Consider the following 15,976-nt stretch of genomic DNA (forward strand, 5'->3'; position numbering starts at 1 on the left):
GAACTACAGGATCCCACTTTAAACTGTAGGTCCAGTTCCGATTAGCCTTTCTGTGCATGAAGTGAACTTAAACAACAACTCAATTCAATTCTATTGAGAGACATGTGTAAAGAAAGAGGTGATGGAAATTGACACTCTGATAAAGCATCACTTTAGAGTCCTTGAGGGGTTAAACCTCGCCCCCCTTTCTTCCCCGACTTGCTTCGAGTCCACTGACAGAGTGAAGAATGTACAAATTCGATAACTGCATGAGACACACCATAAAATGAATCGACACGACTGGTTAGACCAAAATAAGAGCATAAACACAATTGATAGTGACTTATCGTACAACAGGTATCAGCCACGACCTTGAAAAAAAAAACATACAACCAACGACACGTGCTCAGATAGGCCTACTCTACTTTCAGTGCCATCTTGTGTTGAACAGATACACTATAAAGAGCTTATGGTATGTAGATAGAGTGCACATGATTGAGACAAATATATTGTAAACAAAGGCAACAGATGGCGCTGGTGGGTCTTAATCCATTGAACAATATGCAATGGGAAGGTAGTAAAACAGAATAACACAACTTGGTGTACTTTTAGAGGGCAATTATAATCTGTGTGAGAAAAGGATGGTATGTTTCAGAGATATCGTTATAAGCATGGCCGACGCCAGAAATTTCTTTAGGGCCATCAATATAAACTTGAATTGTAGAAATACTAATAATGCAACCATTTGCATTAAAATAAAGTAATATAATTAAAGCATTAAAATTATTGTTGATTTACTATTATTTCATTGGGGGAGACTACTTCTCTCGGTAACATCAGATAAATAATTTTCCGACACAATTATTTCTCTTGCTCTTTTACATTTGATACCGTCAGTATATTGAAATTCATAGTTATTCTATTTTGTTATTAGCTTTAACAACATCGTTAATGAAAAGAATCTTTGAAAGTTAAAGGATTTTTTTTAATACGTAATGATGTTTAATTTGTGCGACCTCTGAGGCAAAAATCTATTTTTTTTTGGAAATTTGACAATTCTGACCTAGTTCCTGAAGCTTCACTGAATTTTGTGGATGTTTTTACCCCCTTAGAGTCATTCTGATGAAATATTAATTTATTGAACTTTATTTCTGATTTCAACAATCAAAACAATAAGTTCAAGACAGACGTTGTTTGAGTTTTTGTTTTGACTGCATTTCTTGCACATATTGGCTAACCGGGACTGGACCTACAGTTTCAAAGTGGGATTCGAACCGCCATGTGCTTCTACCAGGTATCGAACCCGTGACTCCTTGATTACAAGGCGGCAGCAGCGTTATCACTACATTCGTCGGAAAGGCTCCGAGACAGAGAAAACAGCCATACTTGTTGCTGTGCTTCAAGTGCTGCCACATACGAGAGTGGTAGCCCCAGAAACTAAGGGCGAGGAAAAATAAACGAAAACGAATTTTTACATACGAACTGGTGTATGTCCTCTTCCCACCCTTTAGCTGGGGAATGTAAAGAAAGCAAACCTTACAGCTGATTCTCTTTTTATATACACATGCACTGCAGTACAAAGAGTTTCTGTATATCTATCGTTTTCCGCAAGTGGAAGAGAAGAGTGGCGCAGATTCCCGAACCTAGAGGGCGACGTGGAAAGTAAATTTAGACCGGAACTTACCGGAAATCAACACTTCTTGGAGGATGTCGAAGAAAATTTAAGAATGCGTTGAGAGAACGTGCTTAAATTACTGCCGTAGACATGCGTGAGGGAGGTGCGTTAACATTATATTTGCTTCAAGCTTCTCACTTTTAACTTTCTACAGTATATATTTTTCTTATTACACGTGACATTTCTGTCTGGTTAGGTTAATCGCGCCGATGAGGTTGTTTAATTTTCAGATGAAATAACAAAACATTGGAAAGCTCAAGCCCTGGCTAAACTTATAACCTTCGGAGGCGAGGTCTTGAGTGCACAACTCAACGTTCTGCCACCGAACTGGCAATATCAGTCATGATATTTAACACTATGTGGCTGGGATGAGCTCAGAATAAAATTATTAAGTTATACAAGATTGTATATACCGTGAAATTGCATGTCCTAAGAGATAATAAAAACAACTTGAATGAACTTCACAAAATTTTACACATCTCAACCACTCCCACTCACTTTTATTCGGTGACATTTGTGGTTCTGTTTGATTTTATATATAGGGTGGTCCGAATGTCTTGTTACCCACATGAAATTGTGTACTTATGTTTCATCATTTACTTAAAATGGCCAACACAAGCTCCTTTAGTGTGGAAGACCAGCTAACTGCAAGTGTATGGGCTCAAGAAAGAACTTGTAGGATGTGCAATGGGACTTTACAATAAGATTTAACTAAGTAGTCCATACTAAACGAACAACATTGAGGTGGCAAAACAGACTGTTTATGACAGGATCAATTATGCACAATAAAGAGGACAGGACGAACATCCACACGACAGGAAACATGTGTAGTCACTGCGGCTGAACTTGGATACCCCAAATCACAATGATCTCAGCACAGATGACGCCACTGCTGCACACGTCTCACTTGCATGCACACTGTAGGTGCTTATGTTGAATGTCTTTTTTTAAGTCCATTTATGCACACATAGGCTAATCGGGAGTTTAAAGTGGGATGCAAACCATTGTGTGCCTCCAGCGGCTATCGAATCCGAACCCCTTGTTACGAGAGGACGACGTTACCACGCGCCATCAGGAAGGAATGTTGGCCGTCTGAGATGAATGATGGAATACAGATACACAACTTCATATAACAAAGACATTCGGGGTACTCTAATAGATGTCGTAGCAGTGTGATCATTTACGTATCAACAGTAACTTAGGACGTGTCCGAAAGGTGCAAGACCGTACTTGAAGCGAGCATCCTCCGAGTATGTTCTTGCAGTGCGATCTTCAAGTCGTGGACTGGAAGTGTTGTCTTTCGAATTGCACTTCGACTGCAGTGCCAAATACGATCAGTAGATGAAACTGAGTACTCGTTGTTTTCCTCGCGTTTTAAACACTTATTTTTCACCATAGAAATCACATAGCATTTTCAAATGTTCGTACACATACATTTCCACACATTAGAAGAACCAAACCAACAACTTGCTGGCCCATATCGTATATCTACCCGTGCGGCTGGCTTTCTATCTTTAAACAAATGAACAACGAGTGAGGAAACCACGTGACCTAGTCACCAACCATCTGCACTGCGAGCTGTGCACTTGCGTACTTCTTCTTGGCGCTTTCGAACTGTACTAGGTGACGTCACTTCCGCCAAGACCATACTTCAAATCTGTACTTTGTACCTTTCGGACAGAGCCTTAATTCGCAAATTAAATAATTTTATTTTAAATTTGAAAGAAGCATGCAATTGAACCGACAGGAATTATTCATTTGAAGACACTTTGTCAATATAGCCTATAGCACTTATTTTTAAAATGAAATTATATAGCAAATTCATCTCTTGGTCTTTGACATGCCTTGTTGTGGTGTGCGCTTATTGCTACTCTACCAATCTTCTCCTCAGAGTTTGGACAGCGACAGATGGCGCATCATGCAAGCCAGTGCCGGAGGTCGATATAGACCCAGCTCTGGCAGGGCAATGCCACAGTGGGTCTCGGCTTCGTTGGTAAGTTTTGTTGGGAGAAACCTCCATGGAGTACACCCTAAACCAATATAGATATTATCAGAACCTCTTACCAACGTAGCTAGAGACCTGGAGTTTTGCTTTAGTACTGTTTGGTTATTATTGAAGTGTGTTTCATTTGAAAGCATGAATAGAAATTATATGCACTTTACCGTCTTGGATTTGATTGTTTATTTTCTCTGAATGATATTTTGAAGTAGAATTTGAAAGTAGGTTGTAGTTGCACGACCATTGTGTTTCTTTCATTTGGCTTCAATTTGTAAATCATTATTTTAATACACAAATATCAGTATGTATTGCCTGTATCGAAACTTTTTTTTCAAAAATTCCTCGCTACATAAACACACTATATTAGTTCTATTGCATGCAATATTTATTTGTAATTTGAAGGCCAAGCTTTCAATTATTCTCTGTTCGCTGTAAAGTCGAAGTTACTATAAACAAATGCACATGGCTCGTGTGAAATCCTATTAGCAGCTGTGCAGAAATCTTGCCCAGCTTGATAGAGACTGTTGGGGAAATTTCTAGGTTGGGGGGCGTTGTATACAGTGTAACAAGGATAAAAATAAGAATAATGACAGTAAAACCAGAATTATTAACTTTTCAGCTGCTTGATGCATGCCATTTTATAAGTTTGTTTGGAAAGATGGAAGCTTGGGCTATCATTTAATGAATTGTAGGGGATTGGTAGCTTATCAGAATGTGGGCTTTGTTCTAAGAACAGCCTTGGAGCTTTTATGTAGATTGCAGAAATTGCGGCATTTGGTATTGGTACGTGGGATCCGGGTATGAAAAGTGGCAGTTAGTGAAGAGCTGTCCATTAATGATTCTGACAAGAAAATCTGAAATCTGAAGATGAAATGGAGGTCGTGTAAGTATAGAAAAATAGATAAAATTTCATGTTTGGATAGGTTTGCAACTAAGGTTTGTTTAACTATTCTGATGAAGACATTTACTATTTTGTTGGCCTCTTTATATTACTTTCACAAGCCATGGACCTGCCAGAACCATACTCAATGATTGATAAAACGCATGTTGTGAAGTAGGGTTTTGAGGACGTAAACTAATCCTACAGCGTTCCAATGCGCTTGTTCCGTCATCTGATTTTCCAGTTCATCGTCATCGTTTCGATTAACATGAGATAGATGATTATCGCACTCACATTTGGTGCGATCGGTCCGGGTTCGATTCCCTGTGGGAGCCCCCAAAAGTTCGGCGTTGATCCAGCATTGTGAGGACAATTGGGGAGCTATACTCTATCCCGGGAATCTCTGAAGGTAGCGAACGAAAACAATTATCTGCGCAAGTATGAATATATTGACTCGAGAGGGCTGGGCTAATGAATGCATGACAGTCGAAGTGAGTGCATGAAGAGCAAAATGAGGCTGCAGCTAACAGCCGTTAGCAGCAGTGCGTACTTCTTCGCTCTGCCAACTCGCTTTCTCCTCTTCTCTACCGTTATGCGGGCCTCGCTCGACAGATTCCCGGGACAGAATATCCTTGAAATGAAGAAGTAGCGGGGTCTGGTCTCGAAAGCCAGAAAACAGCGGCGATGGGACTCGATGTGCAGACCACGCGTCGCACAATGAAAAAGCCGCTGTGGCAGTGCCATGGAGTTACTCTAGTTTAGAGTTTCATAATGGCAATGTAAAATGAGCAAAATACAAAACAAGTTTCTGCAACACAAACATTCACCTACTTTCTTACCGGTTTACCGATGGTGTAGGGCCTCCCCTATGGCGCAGTGGTAGCGTAGTCGCCTTGTAATCAAGGGGTCCCGGGTTGGATACCCGGTGGAGGCACAAGTGGTTCAGATCCCACTTTAAACTGTAGGTCCAGTCCCGATTAGCCTTACTGTGCATAAAGTGGACTTAAAACACCAACTAAAAATTCAAACCAATGGTGTAATGATAACGTCCTTACCCGGTGAAGGCACATAGTGGTTTGTATCTCACTTAAAACCATAGGTCCAGTCCCGATTGGACTGTGCGCAAAGTGGACTTAAAAAAAAACTTAAACGTACATTGTTGAAAGAAGTTAATCTAGTGGGAACGTGGATCTGTCGCCCACGTGGTGCCACACATTGCACCGTATTGGCTGCCAGCCACGACGTAGCTGCAAAGTGACCACAAACAGGAATCTCAGGCAAAATGCCAAGGACTCACACCGCTCCATTTGATTACTAATCAAACCCACACGAAAGTTCTTGGAACTACCCGAAAGATCAGCACATTCCAATGATCCGTTGAAACACTGATTCGTGAAGGACCGCACGACGTAGGTGAAAATCGAATAAAAATTACGAAATTCCTTCATATTAGTTTAACTTCGGTTTATAATCTATCAGAAACTTCTTAATTGTTTGTTTTAGAGTTACTTAAGTTACTAAAAAGAAAGAATAGTTATATTTCTATATTTTTGGTTGTTTAGAGTCGCTTTTCTGCCTCTTTTGGTTAAGGATGATTGATGATATGATGAAACTGATGAAGGGATATTCACATAAGACACTCATGCTCAGGCCTGGATTTGAACTCGGGACCCCTGGCATCGTAGCGCGCTGTGCTAACCACTTCGCCACGGAGGACGGCTAGTAGTAGTAACTTTCCGAACAATGAAAAAATCTTCACTTAAACAACATGGCTATTAGTATTAGATAATTATTACATAGTGTTCACACGTGCTCACACACGCACACACACAGAGAAAAACTTGACCCTGTGTAGAGTACATCTTGGAAAACAACTTTTCTTGATAACTTTTATTGTTAGTTGAGACCTTGATTCGGTGCTACGAGCTCTTTGGAAATATATGTTATCACTTTGTATGCAGTCGCACTACAGATTCATTGCTGCTTACATTTACTTTTCCTCACAGATAATCTGACGTTAAAATTCTATGGAAACGGAATCGTGCTAACCATGGGCGTAGCCAGAAACGTTTTCGTGGGGTTAGGCCATTGATTTAACTTGAATGATAGAAATAATATCAATGTTAATAATAACTAACTAACTAACTCTCTAGCCTTCTCAAACCCGAAGGTTCATGGCTGCAGCAACACAGGCCTTCCATCTTTCCCTATCTTGAGCAAGATCTATATACTCTTTTCCATCCCTACCGATTTCCTTTAGGTCCATCTCAACGTTGTCCCCCCATCTTCGTCTTGGCCTTCCTACAGGTCTCTTACCATCAGGTTTCCCAACAAGAATCCTGTAAACTCCTCTTTCCTCTCCCATTCGTGCCACGTGCCCTGCCCACCTAAGTCTTCTTGATTTAATTATTCTAATAATATCTGGACATGAATACAAATTATGTAGTTCTAAATTATGTAACCTTCTCCACTCACCTGTCTCCTCATCCCTTTTAGGTCCAAAGATTTTCCTAAGGATCTTATTTTCTTTCAAATACTCTCAATTTATGTTCCTCTTTCAATGTAAGGGACCAAGTTTCACATCCATATAATACTACAGGCAAAATTACTGTTTTGTACATTTTAACTTTTAGTTTCTTAGATATTAAACGAGAAGACAAAAGTTTATGAAGAGAGAAGTAACATGCATTTCCTGAATTAAGCCTACTTTTTATTTCCTCCTTAATATAATTTTCATTTGTTAATATTACTCCTAAGTATTTGAATTTGGAAACTGGTTCAAACGAGTTGTTATCAATAATTAGATTTTGATTATTACCTAACACTTGGTTTCGGCCTGTAAGCATATATTTAGTTTTCTCTTTGTTAACTTCCAAACCTATCTCTTTAGCAGTTTTGAAAAATACATTTCATCAACGCGAATAAGTGGCAGAAAATCGAGTTTAAATAAAAACAAATAGAAACAAACTATCTTCTTATGTCTATATCTCCAATGTTCTCTTTTTCTAGGCAGTGTCAAATAGGGTTTGGTCCTCCATCAACACCATAGGTACGTTGGTAGTTCCCTTTATTCCCTCTTCTCCTTTCTTATTGGACGACCCCCGACGGCGAACTGGTTAGTACAGTTAGTTATGAAGACAGGGCTCCGGGATTCGAATCTCGGCCTGGGCATTGGTGTTCTTTGAGAGTGTCCCTTCATCAATTTCATCATATCGGCACTCATCGTCACGACTAAATAAAAGCGGCAGAAAAGCATCGTGATCTAATTCAACCTATCCCTAACTTCCTTTACTTCATGCTGAATAGGTCTCTTTACTTTAGTGGCACTGTGGTTAGTGATACAATCTTATTTATCATACTTTCCGCCTATTTGAAACATTATTTTTCTTCTTGCAATTTTGCAAAATGTGTCATTTGTTGTGTATCGCAAAAATTCCTTGCTTGTACACTATTCACACTGAATGTTTCTTATTATTAAAACAACAAAACGGGACGGCAAAATGTACACATTTTAACATAAAAACTGTTTTATCATAAATACTTATATTTGAAAATTAATTAAATATATAAATACTGTGTAAGTAACTTACATAAAATGGTGATATGCACTGAACTCTGACAAAACAGTCTTTTAGAATTAGAAGTCATTCATTGATATTTTGCCGATTAATGGATCTTCTTCAGTACATCCTTCCTTTCAAATAACATTTTGTATACGTTTACACACGTGTGATTAAAGTTCACCTTATTAATCAACATAGCTTTCAAAGTTTGTACTAAAAGAGCGTTCTTGTCACTTGTTCGCACAAAAACGATTGTTTAATGGGGATATATTAGTTCCTGGTAAACAGAGAAGGAACTCCCAATATTTTAAGAAAATTGGAATATATTGTTGATATTGAAATGTGAATTTCTACCCAACAATGCCATAGTGCTCATAAGTTACAAAACAGGGACATTTTGGCGTCCTGTTTTACGTTGAAAAAATTTGTGACAGAGACTCAAAAAAGGGGAACTGCTGTTACCTTAGGGAAAAGGGAAGTTAGGTTTAGATCACATACCATACTAGGATAAGGAACTAGAAATAGGTGGGAATACTCGTCTAGGGACATTTTCTAAAAACCTGCACTTCACGAATGTGTAAACAATCAATGAAAATCAGTTGTTGATATAGAGAATTCCATTTGGAATGCCGGAGTGCATCTACCGTCTCGTGAGAGTTAATACAAGAATCTCTACTCGCTCTTTAGGGTATGGACTTTATATTTTTACTTTGGCATTCTTCCAAAGTAACTTAGTAGGTTAGACAACTCGACTCTGGCATTAAGCTCTTCTGGCACCGTTTCAACAGGGGCTATCGCCTCAACGAGATCTACGACAGCCACTTTTACAGACAAGACAAAGACCGTTACGAACCCTGCGAGAGGGTAGAACCGAATGGAGAACCGTGTCCCCTCCCTGGAAATTGACGAGGGACAAATTTGATATGTGTAATTCCAGCTTAAGTTTAATTAATTATTTATAAATACAAGAATATTCTAATTGTTCAGCCTGATAAATGATCATTGGAAACTTAAATATAACCGATTTGTGAAATGCTAAAAGATAACTCGACGAAAACAGATTATACAGGCTCTATCCCCGTACCCAGGGGGGAGCTCATCCCTTACCAGCAGCCACAATCTAAAGGCGGAAAAGTGAGGGGTAGAAGTCCTGCAAAGGAATTTCTCAGTATTTACAACTTATTATACAAGATGTTTAATCCTGCTAAGGGAGTAGCATTAATTACCACTATACGCTATTTAAATTAGATATTTGTAGGATTTCTGTGGGGGATTCAGCCTCCCAAACCCTCCCATGGCTAGTGTCTGAGAGGCTCTTAATGAATAACAAGGGACTGGAATATTTAACTGTTAAAATGAGTTGACTGCACGCGTTCTTTAATACTATGGTCTGTTACTGTTGAATCAGGATTATAATCCATGCCCATAGAATGTAGTTAGACTGATAGCTTCATTAGTAAAGCTCAAATATCATACTTCAAAATAATGTCTGATTATTTCATTTGTAATTTAATTATACTGAGTTATAGTGGGGTTGACAAACAATGCTCACCGCAGCAACACAAGATTTTAATTACCTGAGTTTCCCTTTCCTTCTTGCTTTCATCTCTTTTTTATTAAATCCCGCTTACATCTTTTTCTTTCCTTCTCGCTCCCGTTTCTATTTCCTCACTTTGGCCTTCCTGAATTTTCCTCTCCATCTTTCGCCCACTATCGTTCCCTTTAGATTCCATGACTCGTATATATCTCTCTCTCTCTCTCTCTCTGTCATTTCCGTATCTCCCTCTCTCTTCTATCTGATTTAATTCCAGTTTCTTTCGATGTTGGTTTCCATCTCTGAATTAATCGTATTAGTCTGCTATTCCTCTATACTTCTTTTTTATTTCCTTCTCTCTACTTCCCGTATTCGTCTCTTCTTCCTTTTCACTTCATCTCTCCTTCCTTTTCACTTACACCGCTCTCTCTCTCTATTTCCAGTATTCGTCTTTCCTTCCTTTCCACATTGTCTCTCTATTTCTTTTCCCCTAATTTCTCCCTTTTACATTCCTCTCTCGCTGTCCTCTTCCTCCCTCTAGCCATCGGATTCTTTCCCTACCCCATGTGCTTTCTATTCAATTCTGCCTCTCTTTTCTTCCATTTATAATTGCTTTGTTGTTTTTCAATTTTCGTTGTTATTTCATTCGCACTTGTTACTGGATTGCAGTCCCGCGGTGATGCTTATCACTCATACATCTTAATCGTTCTGTTCCCACGTTCGGATGAAAAGTCACTCAAAAAGTAACTGTAGGCCAAGGTCTGTCTAGTTCTTCTTTTGACATTTACTCAGTAACAGTTATCTCATTCCATTTCTCGCATATTTCCATTTCGCTGTTTCATTTGAGCTCATTGCAGTATTTTCATTTCGTACTTACTCCATATCACGGTAATTCTTTTCGCATTTTTTGTGCGCTCTGAATCTGTTGCTAGGTTATTTCTCTCGAGTTCCATCTACCTTGTGTCCATTCAATATCGGCTATTCTGATATATCTTCCGCAATTATTCATTTTTTCTATACTATTGCTTTCTCGTGTACAGTGGGATCCATGAGTATTACCATGCAAATTGTCCATCACCATGTTCGTGCATTTTATTTGACCCAATAAGAGCTTCAAGAATTCAAATAAAACTCAAAACAAGCTATTGACAACTTCTGCACCGGTATACATAAAAATCCATCGCTTAAAGACACTTAGGATGTAAGAGAAAAATTAATGAAAATAGTCATAGACAATTTGCGCGGTAATACTCATGATCCCACTGTACATACTTGAGTTTTATGGTTTGGTCTCGTGCTTAGTCTGTTCCAAGAATATTCTTATCACATTCATTCTGTTTTACTGCACACGTACTTATTCTAAAACGTCGATTGATTTCGTGCATACTTCTTACTGTTACTCTCTCGCCGGCAGTTTTTGATCGCTCTAGTATGTAGGGGTGTATCTATGAGCTTATGTGTGTGGTAATTCATTCCTCCACTTGATCACTTCGTCATTCAATTTCATCGCATCGTCGCGACTCACCAAAAACTGTAGAAAGGAGTAAAATGTAATACTAGTAGCGGTGATTGGGTGTCACAACTGTGGGGGGCAAGAACAGTTAACTTCCTCCTGGTAAACAAGAAGACATAGTGCGGGGCTAAAGCGCAGCTAACTGACTTTCTGTTAGTAGAATACCGTCCTGTGCAGATTTAGCTTCCAGTGCTTGCAGCCTTCTTTTAACGCTATTTAGATCATGTCTAAGCAAATCACTATTTTTTTTATATTTTGCATAAATTTCTTCTTAATTATTTTCATTTTTATGTCAAATGTCAAAAAGGTTTGGAGGGGAACTGCCCCCACTTCCCTTAATCGCCGACACTGTGTAATAACCCTGTACTTATAATTATTGCATGATAGAATTACTTGAATTATTAAATAGAATTTTCTTCGAGAATACAAATAAGGAAAAATGCTTATTATCGGATTCTAGCAAAGGATTACAATTTTCGCAGAAAAAGAGAACTATGCTAACAAAAATAACCACGAGGTTATTGAATTGTTTTGATTAACATGTGTTTGTGAGTGGAAAATTCCACTCGCTTCTGTTTGTACTAGCTATCAATAAAGCCTTGTCTGATTATATAGGGCACCAGATGAGCCAACGATTAAATCGGGCTAGCCGATGTGGTCACTTGTTTAAAACAAGATTTAAAAATTATCAGAGACTGAGGATATTGAAGTGGTGTGTGATTGGAATCAGCCATCGATAGCCTAGATAGTTGAAGTCAAAACTTACGTAACAACCCCATTTTTATCTTTCGATTATCCCAAATCTCCCCCTCCCACTCCCCAAAAAATCTGCGGATTAGGAAGAGGATCCATACGTAACTCCTAGTTTATTGGACATAGAATAGAATGATCTTTATTTAAGCAGGCGTGTTTCTACCTCGTGGGCCGTTCCTACAACCAACCCTTGTCAAAGATACAATAAATGAATTAAAACAAAGAGAAAAAAACACATTGATCATGATTGGTTGGCATACAAATCTATACGCAGCTTATGAAGTAGAGGGCAATATAATAAAGAAAATAAATCAATAATTTAATGAATTAATTAAAAGTTTATAAAAATTAAGGCAAAATAAATACATAGATGTATAATTATAATCCGTAATCCGTCGCGCAACAGCCCATGAAGGACCTAGGCATACCTACCGACAGCCGGTCTCCCTCCCACGCTTTCCTTCGTCACCTCTAAACGTGGAGATCTTCAACCAGTATTGGAATAGTCGGGGGGTCAGCCCGACGTATCCCCAGCCGTTATAGTAGGTCTCCGTGACCAGATTACGCTCACTCACTCGGAGCTCCCCAATTTCCTCACGATGGTGGGTTGCCACCGGCACTTTGTGAAAAACACAAAAACTTGCTATTATACAATATAAGTATATATAACCAGGGGACTATACCAACACAACAGCGGCGAAGATATAGTACAAGCAATGCAAGCACTGCTGCACTATTAAAATATTATTTAATGTACTTAATGTTTTAGCCTTATTTAGTTTCCATCGCAATCGATTTCACACTTACGGCCTCAAACTCCTTCAACAGCCCGTTGCAATCAGCAGACTCCTCTGCTTGCACCGCCGACACGGGGAAGCAATGCACCCAAAGGATCATGTGGCGAAGCGTGAAATCTTGTTGGAGATACGGGCCTCAACCCTCACAGAAAAGCTGATCTTCTTAGTGCTTCTCAGAAAGCAGAAGGAAACATTGCCAGCAGACCAATAACCAATGTGTGTCTTCATGAACACATAAAAAGGATCACAAGGATGCTGATCATAAAATAACTGAAAGAAACCATTGTCATTACTTAAAATTCCATGTAGGTCACTTAAATTACAAATTATTTTGTATTTCGCGAGTTTTAAAACGCGTCTTTCCCGTAGCTAGAACTGACCTCCAGGGGGAACTCACAGGTTATCAGGGGAAATTTGTAAACCAAGTCCATTTTTCAAAAGTTTAATAGTATTAAATGAAGTTAAATTACGTGTGTCGGGGGTCATTAAGTTAATTTAAAATATAAAATTTAGAAATATCATACAAATACTACAGCTTTTTTTTCTATATTTTCTAACAAATACTACAGTTTTTTTTCCTATATCTTCTAAAACATCTCTTGAAGTGCTACTTACACCATCCCTTAATACACACTCCATACTATATTTGATGATACAGATATTTATATCATACGTGTTAAAATTTACTATATTCACTTCAATCATAGTGCCTACCGTACATTCCACCCCCGGCCGAAGCAATAAAACTTGGGATCTTTTGACATTTGACGCAGTTCCGGAAACAATGCGGATAATGAAATCAAAGTCACAGATTTCTGTCAAACGAGAGGCTGCAACAGGGGAAGAAGGCTCCCTATGAAACAACTTTCCGCTGCTTATACTTCCGCTCATAAACAAGATGAACGAAAGAAGTTGTAAACAAAAAAATATATATATATTCTGTCTACATTTTCACTCTTCTCCTCAAACAAATTAGAATTCAAAATTGTTTTACCTAATATCAAGGGGGCTGAGCCCCCCCTGACCCCTGCCTGGCTACGGGCCTGGTCTGGTCCAGCTCGAATTACATCACCAGTGTTGAGAGCTACAGTGTTGGCAACTGTCAAGTTATTTACACGGTAAATCAAGTGAAATGTTTAACAAATTTTACAAGTTAATTCCATAAACTGATGGCTTTTGAATAGAAATTGGGGTGGAAAAAAAGTATCTGAAAAAGGGACTATCTTCTGATATTTGTAAACATCACAATCTAAATCATATAGGTGTACACATTAAGAGCAAAGAAACATTCTGTATTATTATGACACTTTATTACATACACATTGTACACATACTCTTTCTGTTATAATGATTCTGATTCCACAGCGTAATTTCTATCTCCAAACTAATAAATCTTCTCTCCCGTGAGTGATAAAATTAAGGAAATAGGTTGGTATCACTTTCTGTTGTTTCAGAGCTTTTCAAAGTGATCTTGTTTGGATTCTTTGTAGTTGGGGAAAGAATCTGTGAGGAAGTGAGTGTTTGTATTCTGAATTAATCGAAACGAACATGAATTTGGGAGCGGTTGATACGGCATACTGAGGGTGCTTTACTGTTTGTTTGAGTTGGGGGTATTAAGTTCACTTTTTGCACAGATAGGTTAATCAGGACTGGGCCTACAGTTTAATGTGGGATTCGAACTACCGTTGAATGTGCCTCAACCGGGTATTGAACCCGGACCCCTTGACTACAAGGCGACATTACCACTACGCCATCGGGGAACCCAAAGAGGTGAGTGTATTATTTAGCAATTTATATCTGCTTCGTTTAGCTCGAGGGAGAAAAGTGTAGAAATGAAAATCGTGGAAGCAAGGCAATAACAATAATATAATAAAGAATAGTGAATGACAGCTTGATATTACTGTAAAGAGAAGACTGGTGTGCCATTTCACTTACAAGTCTTATTATATGGAGCTTAAGATCTGATATTTGTATTCTGAGTTCTGACTCTACGAAAACGGTTTCAGGACTTATTTTTAAGATAAAGGATTGCAGAAAACTATATTTCATACGGAAGGCATTTATACCTTGAGAGCCATATTTGATGGAAAGTTTTGTAAGGTCAGAAATTCAGAATCAACTTTCCCTTGAAATGTCGATTTGATAATAGTAAATTTTATAAGAAGATTTGTACTACAGACAATCTTTAATATTAAAAACGATAAGAAGTTTTCACCTCTAGCAAATCCTTTGCTTTAACAATTCACAGTTAACTTCCGCAGAATTTTCCCTACAATTATAGTCCCAATGGACCACAGCTTAAGAACCACTGCATAAAACTTTCATTAGTAAGCTATAAAGATGCGCCAGAAATTTATGGGGTATGGACTAAGAACTTGTGTTATGGGTTATTACTAGGACTGATCCGATACCGCTTTGAACCGATACCGATGCTCTTACCGATTCCCACCGATTTCAATAATTAATTAAAAGTTGTTTTAAATATCGATCAATATTAGTGTGTAATCATTCTTATCCAATTATAGTCATCAAATTACCAAGAAATTTGCATTCAAGAATTACATCTTAATATTAAGAATAGATGTTATGTAAACATAAAATCCAGTGTTTCGTGTGAAACTGGTGCGAAATAAAAAAAAAGTTGAATTTTGCATAATTCCCAGGATAATTAGAGTCAGTGAAAGTGTCTCGCGGCGCGGCAGTTTTTAGACCCCGTGAAAGACCAAAATGCCGGAAAAGTATCGGCAGGTATCGGTCAACCGATACTTTCCGATATTGATGCATCGGTATCGGCTCAGTCCTACTTATTATACGATTACGCAAGTTTGTTACTCTTCGTTCCTGCTCTGCTTCTCTACAAAATGATAGTGGTGTTCAACAAGCTTAACATTCTTGTCTTGAAGTATTGTCTCTTGAACACCTAATGAATAGTCTCGCCTTTTCTGGGATTGGGAACAAAAGGAACGGACTCTTTAACAAAATAAAGAAAATTCAGTCTCTCTCAACTTTATCACAGAAACATTCCCAAAATCCGAGAAGTACGTAGGTTTATATTTAAATCTCGACTGTCAAGCATACCATGTAACACGCGTACATTGCCATACCTTCCTGCTTCGCTTCCGCCAATTCATTGGCATGGTTATCTTGGGACAGCCATCTCTACAAGTTGTTTTGCCTCCGCGAGCTTCAACAACAGACCGATTTAGAAACAAGCGTGTTTGCTTCTCAGCACGACCGAAAACGAAGCACGAGGCTTACACGTTTCTTAAGGAATGTGCGTCAA

General features: G+C 38.5%; 1 protein-coding gene across 4 annotated transcripts in view; it reads left to right on the plus strand.

Moving 5' to 3' along the window:
- Positions 1-15,976, plus strand: part of LUBEL (Linear Ubiquitin E3 ligase) — a 104,509-nt gene that overhangs the window by 28,845 nt on the left and 59,688 nt on the right. For 2 of the 4 annotated variants that reach the window (XM_083139033.1, XM_083139036.1), the window contains exon 2: positions 3,546-3,647. The exons of the other annotated variants lie outside the window; for them this stretch is intronic. In XM_083139033.1, the coding sequence (XP_082995159.1) occupies positions 3,546-3,647 (102 nt within the window). The remainder of the gene's footprint in view (positions 1-3,545; positions 3,648-15,976) is intronic. 4 annotated transcript variants of the gene reach the window in all.

The sequence above is a fragment of the Lepisma saccharinum genome, chromosome 17 (assembly GCF_977018435.1).
Source record: "Lepisma saccharinum chromosome 17, izLepSacc3.1, whole genome shotgun sequence".
NCBI classification, from domain to species: domain Eukaryota; kingdom Metazoa; phylum Arthropoda; class Insecta; order Zygentoma; family Lepismatidae; genus Lepisma; species Lepisma saccharinum.